This window comes from Littorina saxatilis, linkage group LG5 (assembly GCF_037325665.1).
Source record: "Littorina saxatilis isolate snail1 linkage group LG5, US_GU_Lsax_2.0, whole genome shotgun sequence".
Classification (NCBI taxonomy): Eukaryota; Metazoa; Mollusca; class Gastropoda; order Littorinimorpha; family Littorinidae; genus Littorina; species Littorina saxatilis.
In genome coordinates this window covers 23,705,441-23,715,440 of record NC_090249.1, presented here as the reverse complement: position 1 = coordinate 23,715,440, position 10,000 = coordinate 23,705,441, and the positions used below count along the sequence as shown (strand labels likewise).

Genomic DNA, 10,000 nt, shown 5'->3' with positions numbered 1-10,000 from the left:
CACACACACACACACACACACGAAAATTCTGACCTTTCCATCGAAGAACTGGTGAGGTGAAGCAAAGCCAAACCCACCACCGCCAAAAGCACCGGCACCACCGCCGAACCCAGCACCCCCTCCAAATCCACTGCCAAAGCCAGACTGGCCGCCATGTCTGCAACACAAAGGGGTTACCTCACCTGGCTCATTATATGGCACGCTACAACACAAAGGGGTTACCTGGCTCATTATATGGCACGCTGCAACACAAAGGGTTACCTGGCTCATTATATGGCACGCTGCAACACAACGGGGTTACCTGGCTCATTATAAGGCACGCTGCAACACAAAGGGTTACCTGGCTCATTATATGGCACGCTGCAACACAAAGGGGTTAACTCGCTCATTATATGGCACGCTGCAACACAAAGGGGTTACCTCACTTGGCTCATTATAAGGCACGCTGCAACACAGAGGGTTACCTGGCTCATTATAAGGCACGCTGCAACACAAAGGGGTTACCTGGCTCATTATATGGCACGCTGCAACACAAAGGGGTTAACTCGCTCATTATATGGCACGCTGCAACTCAAAGGGTTACATGGCTCATTATATGGCACGCTGCAACTCAAAGGGTTACCTGGCTCATATGGCAAGCTGCAACACAAAGGGATTACCTGGCTCATTTCATGGCACGCATGCAGTTAGTGGTGCTCTTACTCTTGGGGTTCCGGGATCGTCACACCCCACCCCCTCCACACACACAGATCAAGTTACCGACCACCCACACCCACACCCCCCCCCCCCCCACACACACACACCCACACACTCTCACGCACACACACACATACCCACTCAATACCCTGACCTCACCAAACCCACCCACCAGTCAAAAAAAATGTAAGTTTTACGCCCTCACGGCAAAGCCATTAGGGGCATGTTATACGGAAAAACCCGGCTTTGAATGAAAATAAAAAATAAAAATGCGGGGGGGGGGGGGGGGGGATGTAGACAGCTGGCTGCCGGCTGCTTGAGAAGACCTGAAATGGGCTAGGGACCGGGTTGGGTCGTCTTGGGTCAGTGCTGAAATGGTTACTTTATTGGCTGTTGGCCGAACGGACACCCGGGCTTCATATTTTTCATATTTTTGCATCGTGTTTCCAAGGCCCGAGGCTTTCGCTGTGACCCTGGGAGCTTTATCGTGCGCATGCGTGCACACGGGGGTGTTCGGACACCGAGGAGAGTCTGCACAAAGTTGACTCTGGGACACACATCCCGCGCCGAACTTGGGGGTTGAACCCACGCTGATAGTAACAACCGGTTTTAAAGCCAGCGCCTCTACCGACTGGGCAACCCCCCCCCCAATTTGTTGGGGTCAAGAAGTTCCATGGAGGGCGGGGGGTATGGAGTAACACATAGTGTTTTGCTCAGAACATTCCCACCCAAGCAGAGCCGCGCTAGGGGTACGCATTTCCGTGAAGCTGGCAGTCAGTGCTACCAAATGTCGTCTGTGTCTACCACTCGGTGGTGACTTAATGTGGGTCTATGTAAGCAGATGCCAGCGCAAGCAATCTGATGCAGAGTCAGGAGGCGGTTTGGTACAAGAGAACCTTAGAGGCCACAGCCTCGGCCGTCTAAGTGACCTGTGTGTCTGGAGGCACATTTGGTTTCTGAGGTTCAAGCGGAGCTGTTGCCTCTGCTCCCAAGTTCCCGTGTCTGGAGGCGTTTTTGGTATGGAAGCAAACCTGTAGGTTGGGGCCTCTGCCTTTCAGGATGCCAGGACTACAAAATGTGTGTCTTGGGACACATTTAGCTTAAGATTCCAGAAGTGGATCTGTGCTGTGCTGGGTCTGCTGCAAGCACACTAGAACCAGCTCGCAACAGCTGAGGTGAACAGATTGGTGACCAAGACCATCATCGGTTTCTCTCCGAGTGATGGGTGTGGGCGGAGAAAGTCTCCCAGACTGAGAGCATTCTCCCTTCTGTAGCGGATGAGACTAGACATCTCTTCCTTGAGAGTGTCACAACCTTCAAACACGTGTGTGAGGTGTCCAGTCTTGCCACACTGACAGACTACCTTGTCCCAGTAGATGCGGCTGCTGACCGTGCGCAAGCGACGCAACAGACTCATGGGTCTCGGGGGGAGTGGGAGGTGGTGCCTTTTCCTATCGTAGGGGGGGTGTATCCATCCTCTCTCTTCACATGTTTGTGACAGTGTCTGCTCTCTTTCCTCTCTTTTTAGCTTGGCTAGCAGCAGTTTGGCTTCCTGGCAGGAGAGCCGAATGTCTGTCACTGGCATGGTTGACATAGCCGCTGCTTTTGCTGCTCTGTCCGCCATTTCATTTCCCCGGATTCCTGTGTGGGATGGCAGCCACATGAGGGAAAAGTCTGTTCCTTTTGTCATAATTTGGTGGGCTAAGAAATGAATTTCAGTTTGCATCTCTCCTCTGTTCTTGGTGCCATATGCAAGTGCTTGCAACGAGGATTTTGAGTCCGTAAGGATGACCACCCCCAGAGGTGGGTTGGCAGATCGTTTATCAGTGTGCAGGCCATGTAGATAACAAATAACTCTGCAGAGAAGATGCTGATCCCCTTGTTTAGCTTGTATTTTCGTGTTATATCAAGTCCAGGAATCGACAAGGCACACCCAGCCTCCCCTGACTGCAGGATCGAACCATCTGTGAAGACCTGTAGGTGGCTTTTAAATCGCTGATCGATCTTTTCTTTTGCAACTGTGGCTAGCAGCAATGGGTCTTCTGCCTTTTTGAGGGCGTCTCCATAGTCCATGATCAGATTTGGGGCTTTAAGCAGCCATGGAGGGTAAGTAAGAGTACCACCTGTAACCAGTTTTTCCTTGGACAGGCCACTCTGTTCCCATTTGCCCTTCACATGGTTGTATATTGGGAGCACTGTTTGGTATGTATGAGTCTTGGATTCAAGAGCTTTGTATTGCATGTGGTCGGTATCTCCCATGTCTGGGGTAAATACTTCCACTGCCGTGTTTGGGACACAGTGTATTCTGACAGCCAGTTGTGCACATCTGAGGTGGCATTCCTCTTTCAGTGACAGCCATCCCACTTCCTGGTAAAGTAGAGTGGAGACTGCTGATCTGGGGACCCCCAGCGCCACTTTGAGAGCGGCTCTTTCTACTCTTTCAAGCTTTACCCACTGACTGTCAGGAGCTGCAAAGAAAGCCTCTTGGCCGTAGCTGAGGCGCGACCGAACAAGGGCACGGACAAGATGGATCAATGGTTTTTCGGCTGCCCACGACTCTCTGCTCAGAACCTTTATCAGGTTTAGAGAGCGTTGAGCTTTTCTCACAAGTGAGTCTATCTGTGGGCCCCAACTGAGAGAGCTTGTGAATGTCACTCCCAAGAACTTGGTTTTATCTGCTGGCACCAGCTGCACCCCATTTATGGTAATGGAACATGTCCTTTTGACAAGCTGCACTCCTGTGAAGGCCATGAACACGGTTTTTTCGGTAGATAGCTCAAAGCCATTCGTCTGCATGTAGTCAGCGATCTGGTCGACTTTTGCTTGGTACCGTCCCATTTTTGTTTTGATTGTTCTTTCTGACTTGCAGTTGACTGCTTCCCAGAGGGCCATGTCATCGGCAAACAGAGACAATGAGGCCTCCTTGAGGTTCAGGTTTGCTGCATCGTGGACCATGATGCTGAACAATATGGGGGCTATGATGCTTCCTTGAGGCACCCCCATATCTAGGACATGTGTTTGAGAGATGGACTGCCCCACTCTAACAGCCATGGACCTGTCTGTGAGGAATTCCTGGACAAATTCCAGCAGGCGCCCTGAGATCCCCATGTTGGACATTTTCTGAATTAGCTTTCCATGCCAGACCGTGTCAAATGCTCTTCTAATGTCGAAGAAGGTTGCCAGCACTGTTCTGCCTCGTGCTTTAGCCTTCTTGATGTGGGCTGTAAGTTTTACCACATGCTCCATGCAGGCTCGACTCTTTCTGAAGCCTGCCTCGCAGAGGGGAAGAATGTTGTTCTTTTCAATAAAGTGTTCTAGTTTACAATTCTTTCGTATACCTTGCCAAGGTGAGGTGTGAGTGAAATTGGGCGGTAGCTTGTCGGCAGGTGCCGGGGTTTACCGTCTTTGGGAAGAGCAATCACCAAAGCGTTTTTCCAGGCTGAGGGAAGTTTTGAGCTCACCCAACAGTGCTGGTTAAAACTGTAGCAGCACTTCCAGCATGGGCTCAGGAAACCGGCGTATCATGTTGTATGAAATGGGGTCTAAGCCGGTTGCAACATTTCCGGATTTGATTCCTTGGATTGCCTTCCTCAACTCATTGATACCCAGATCCTGGTTTATCGGCAGTGAGTTGTCTGCTGCTGCTCGCCCGAATTTATCTTCTTCCTTTCGACGGTAATCAGCGAGCGACTGTGGCATATGAGCTGCCTGACTGACTTTTGCCACCCACCATTCCTCAACTCACCCCTTTTTTGCAGACAATCCGGGGCCAAAGTTATCCACATAGCAGCCGCCTGCCCTGTAGCCTTTCTCCGTAACGATGAGAGTGACCTTGCCCCCTTTGAATGAGTTAGACACCAGTTCAAACACTGCGTCCAGGCCCCCGCTTCCTTGCTGGCCGAATGATCCTCCGAAATTCAACTGAAACCATATAAGAAAGACGCACAGTGATTACGCTGTCTTTGTTTTTACGTGGCGGCATCAAGTCAGATTCCGCCGCGCCGACCAAGGACAACAACAACAACAACAATTACAATAACAACAACAATTACAACAGCAACAACAACAACTACAACTACAACTCCAACAGTAACAACAGCAACACAACACAACACAACATGTACACAACACAACGCATCACACACAACACAACATGACACAACACAATAAAATACATCACAACACACAACACAACGCATCACACACAACACAACATGACACAACACATCACACCACACCACAACACACCACAACACAACACAACACAACACATCATGACACAACACATCACACACAACACAACACAACACACCGCATCACACCACACCGCATCACACCACACCACACCACACCACAACACAACACATCATGACACAACATATCACACACAGCACAACACATCACAACATAGACAACACAACCCAACACACCACACCACACCACACACAACACAACACAACACAACACATCACACCACACCACAACATACAACACATCACACCACACCACACCACAACACACCACAACACACAACACAACACAACACAACACATCACACCCCACCACACGACATCACAACACAACACAACACAACACAACACACAACACAACACAACACAACACCACATTCACAAACAATGTCTAACGCACCAGGGAGAAGGGACTGCCGAACAGAGCGCCCTGTCCGCCTCCGTATCCGCTCCGCTTCTCTTTGATGTTGGCGGCAATGGCGTCCTTGCCGTAGCCGCCATCGTGGGTGCCTACACACGACAGCTGCATGGGCTTCTCTGTATTGGACGAGAAGCAAAGGGAGAAAGTCTTTATTGTCGTCGTCATCATAGCTTTCGTTGTCGAGGTCTCGTACGTTGTCGTCGTCGATCGTCATCATCATCGTCGTCGTAGTAGTAAATGTTGTTGTCGTCGTCATCGGCGCAATTATCATCATCATCGTCGTCGTCGTCGTCGTTTTTGTCATTGTCGTCATTTTCATTGTCATCGCCATTGTCATTGTCATTGTCGTTATCGTCCTCTTCATCATCATCACCATCATCATCATCGCATCATCGTCACCATCACCTACTGTGTCCCATCTAAGCACTACCAAAGTCTAACTACAAACTCTGCCCAACAAGAATAATTATGATGACTCATCCACCAGGGTTCGGTTTAATCACGCGCCATGCACAAAATCTTTAAATGATCATGACTCATGGATAACAATGTGAGTAGGTCGAAGGGCGCATCAAGATTACGTAATACTGTGCTAACCTATGTACAGTTTACTTCGGCGTACAGCGTTTGAAATGAAGTGATATGATATGATCGAATTTCAATTTCTATGCTCAGACGGCTCCAGATAGCTCCATTTAGCTTCCATTGTTCCGGAGTTTTTTTTTTTGGGGGGGGGGGGGGTGATGCACCCTGGACTCCCTTAGATTGCTTTGAGCTTCAAGTCTTACACTATGTTCCTTGATAAATTGGGGGTCAAATGACCCATAGTCTTTTTCTCCCAGGCTGAACCGTGATCAATCCCACACTCATCCCCTCGCAGGAGGGACAGTGGCATATTTTGTTGAGATGACGTTAATCGGCAACGTTCCGCATTTTACCAATTAAAACCTAAAGTACCATATCCGATATTTTCAACCAATTAGATTTACCGTTCGTGTTTTGTTTTATTTTTAAAACTAAATCGAAATAATAACTACAAATAAATTTACGAAAAACAAAACCACAAAAATAATGGAGGAACAAGAATGAAAAATTAAGTTCAATCGGCAATGTTGAAGAAAAGTGTCCCAAAGTCAAGGAAGCTGTTGCAAGGTAACTCACTTTGCAAACGAAGAGAACAGTGGCAGTGTTTTGAAAATGAGACAGAACTGTGGTGAAATGCACTAATATTTTTACTTTAAAATTCGATTCATTTCGTAAACTTTATTTTTATGTTAAAGGGACATAACTACACGGCGGACTGTTGATGAAAAAAGTTAATTTGAGACACTATTCTTGAACTTTGCCGTACAATAACCTGCTTTCCTTACTCACCAATAAGTAACAGTCAAGATGCACAAATACTCTACCCACCTGGCTTGCCTTGGGGACGTTTGGGCTGTGAGTAGCCGTATCCACCATAACCTCCTCCTCCTCCATAACCGCCGTAACCGCCTCCGAAGGCTGCTTGCTGGGCGAACTGGCCCTGAGGGTTGAAACCGAAGCCATGTCCACCCACTACCAGGGCCGCTAAGATTGTTATAACTGCTTGCATGTTTGATCTTTTCTGCCCAAAATAAAAAAAACGCCGTTGATAGTTATGTATATCTTCTAAACTGCAGTTTAAAAAAAAGTTACTTTTTGACTGATCATTGTGGGAATATAAGATACAGTAAAAAAAAAAAAAAAAAAAAAAAAAAAAAGTTTACTTTTTGACTGCGAAAAGCTACTAAATTCGGAAATCGTCGTTTGAGTCTGTTCTAATAGCTTGTAATAGTTACATAATGAACCATAATCATTGTGGGAATAGACAAAATAATGCTGTTACAAAAAAACTGCTAAAATTACAGATACCGCCCACATATCTGATGTGTGTCCGTCCGAACTTTAAGCAACGCCTTTAAAGGCTGACATAGTCCTATTTAATTAGTTAATTACTTCCAGGGCTTTCCCCATCGTTGCGGGGATGTATAAATTAAGCTTCCTGCAAAGTTTTAGGTTTGAAGTCCTTACCAATTACAAGAAATAATTAATTCTTTATTGCATTGTTAAGCAACAGTTCTCCAGGACTTGAGCTATTTTTAGACCGTTGACGTCACTTCGTGACGTTTCGTAAACCAAAGATGGCGTTTGAGACTGTTCTGTTTACATTCGACACTATCAACACCACTTTGCAATACTGAAATAATTTTTTCTGTGTTCGAAAGCTACAGCCAATCGTTATTATATCCCCTTAGGTACAGTTTTATAACATTATTGGCACATGTAAACAATATGAATTAATTAATGAACGCTACGAATATGGCAGCCTTTAACTTCGCATAAACAAACATATATATATATATATATATATATATATATGACCGTTCAGACTTGGGGTATCAAACAATTATCGGCATTGCAATTATAAATATTATATAATTAGTATCTTGATTTTGTCCGCCATCGTGTTTACGTCTTTCATGTTTTTCCTCGGATTCGTTAATATAAGCAGGGGCCTATATTTAGTATAGGTCTATGATTATAAGCTTTATGCTTGAATTCGGATCCTCAATGTCATATAATTATTGTATGTCACGATACTAAAATTGAATAAAGTTTTGTTTAAACGGCCGAATTATTTGATGTATTTATTTCAACTTTTGATTTAAACTTTTATCTTTTATTTCGTCACATCATGTGTTTTGTGGGATCAACTTAGATTTCCTCCAGATATCTTTTTAATACTTTAGTGCCTGACAACAACATTTGTGTGAAAATATTTCGACTTAAGTGTTGTAAATTCAGGGACGGTTTTTCTGCTGCAATATATGCCTCTGACTTTGCATAAATTGCTCTTTTTAATCATAAAACGCCATTCGAATTATAAAATGAACTGTACATGTACAGATTGCGTTTTATTTACATTGAGTTTAGAAGGAAAGCATCTGCGCGGCATTTTGAGAACAAAAGTGACAAGCAAATTAAGGGCAGGGCCGGACCAAGTTCGTTTGAGGGGGGGGGGGGGGGGGTTCCAACTGAAGGCAGGGGTCCAAAGTCCACTTTTTTTTTTCTCTGAGAGGTACATTGGATGGCCAGGGGGGGGGGGGGTCCGGAACCCCAGGAACCCCCCCCCCCCCCCAGATCCGGCCCTGAAGGGAGGCAAAATTTGGCGGTATGATTTTCTTAGACAAAAGACACAAATGACCAAATTGTTCTCACTTTTAGAGCTCATACCGTAAACTAATTTCACTGCAGTCTTAGCGCTGATAAAAGTGGCTTGTATCAAATATAACTCAATAATGGCACTGGAGTGTGTGCTTCAAATTAACAATACTAAATTTCAACATTACCAAATATAATCCAAAGAAAGCCCGCAGACCAAACACGAGAGAAAAACTAACCTGTGGTCACACGCTGGTCAAAAGGAGGCTGCAACAAGGGAACTGTGAGTTTTAACGCTTTATATCAACTCCCTTATCTTACCTGTCAATCAAAGGTGCCAATCATGGCAGATATGGCTCATTTGCATAATGTATCTTCTGCTTTGTCATAAAAATGCAATGTGGAAAACCGGCTAAGCCTTTCAGCTTCATTGCGTCAGGTGAAATTTTCATCGGAAGTGACGCTAGACATAGAAGTGTGTGTGTGGGGGGGGGGTGGTAAGGTAGGAGTGAATAGCTTAGAAAATACACATGCAGCTAGCAGAAAGAAAAAAACTACGTTCGTGTAGAAAGGGAACGGTTGTGTGCGCCTGAGGCTATCGGTGTCTGTCACAAGTAGACTTGAGTTTATATATGTACCAGTAAATTACCCAAAAAGGTGCATTTTATTATCAATTATGTGCTTATACCTACACGGAAATATTCTCATAAAAAGAACTAAAACGCATTTTAAGTTTAACAAGTGCAAAGTTTACATGTTGAACATTCGTTGTGAAATGTTTACGAAACATTCCAGATCTTTTTAATCTGACGGACTGGAATTTTTTCTTTTGTTTCAATTGAAGAAATAAAACGCAAAACAGATCAGATATGACAATCCCCTCCCCTCGCTTTCGCTCGCATTTCAAAATGTAAAAACTACTCGCGTAAACCTGGTATGACACAGCAAGCTATGTAGTATTCTCTATGTATTTGATCCCCTCAAAATATGACATAATGTCTCGTTGAAGTTTCGATGCATAGTTCATCAGAAACTGCGTGAGGGTAATCACGATACGAGGAATACCCTAATTCCTTCTTAAAAAAAGGAAAGAGAGAATGCTTTATGACCTACAGGCTAAATATTTCGCCTCTTGAGGACAAGATATGGGTTATATGATTCGAGTTTTTACGCCCTCACGGCTTTTGACGAGATACACAAGTGTATGCGTGTTTAGGTGGTATCAGCCATCTGCACTTATGGCAGAATGACCGAGATCTTTTACGTGTCATTGTGGTGACACGGCGGTGGGACGTGGCTTCCGTCTCTGGGTCTGCACATAAAGTTAACCCGTGTCCGTCCCGGCCCGAATTCGAACCTGCGACCTTCCGATCACAAGTCCAGTGCTCTACCAACTGAGCTACCGGGCCCACCTCCTTTTTTTTTTCTTTTTTTTTTTCTTTTTTTTTCC

General features: G+C 45.4%; 1 protein-coding gene across 2 annotated transcripts in view; it reads right to left on the bottom strand.

The window, feature by feature from the left end:
- Positions 1 to 8,830, bottom strand: part of LOC138966614 (uncharacterized) — an 11,281-nt gene extending 2,451 nt beyond the window's left edge. The window contains exons 1-5 of one of the 2 annotated variants that reach the window (XM_070338899.1): positions 8,790 to 8,830; positions 6,781 to 6,973; positions 5,347 to 5,483; positions 4,442 to 4,617; positions 34 to 157 (exon numbers count right to left, since the gene is read on the bottom strand). In XM_070338899.1, coding sequence (XP_070195000.1) covers positions 34 to 157; positions 4,442 to 4,617; positions 5,347 to 5,483; positions 6,781 to 6,961 — 618 coding nt within the window. In that variant the 5' untranslated portion in view covers positions 6,962 to 6,973; positions 8,790 to 8,830. The remainder of the gene's footprint in view (positions 1 to 33; positions 158 to 4,441; positions 4,618 to 5,346; positions 5,484 to 6,780; positions 6,974 to 8,789) is intronic. The other variant, XM_070338900.1, reaches the window with a different exon arrangement.
- Between the last annotated feature and the right edge of the window lie 1,170 nt (positions 8,831 to 10,000).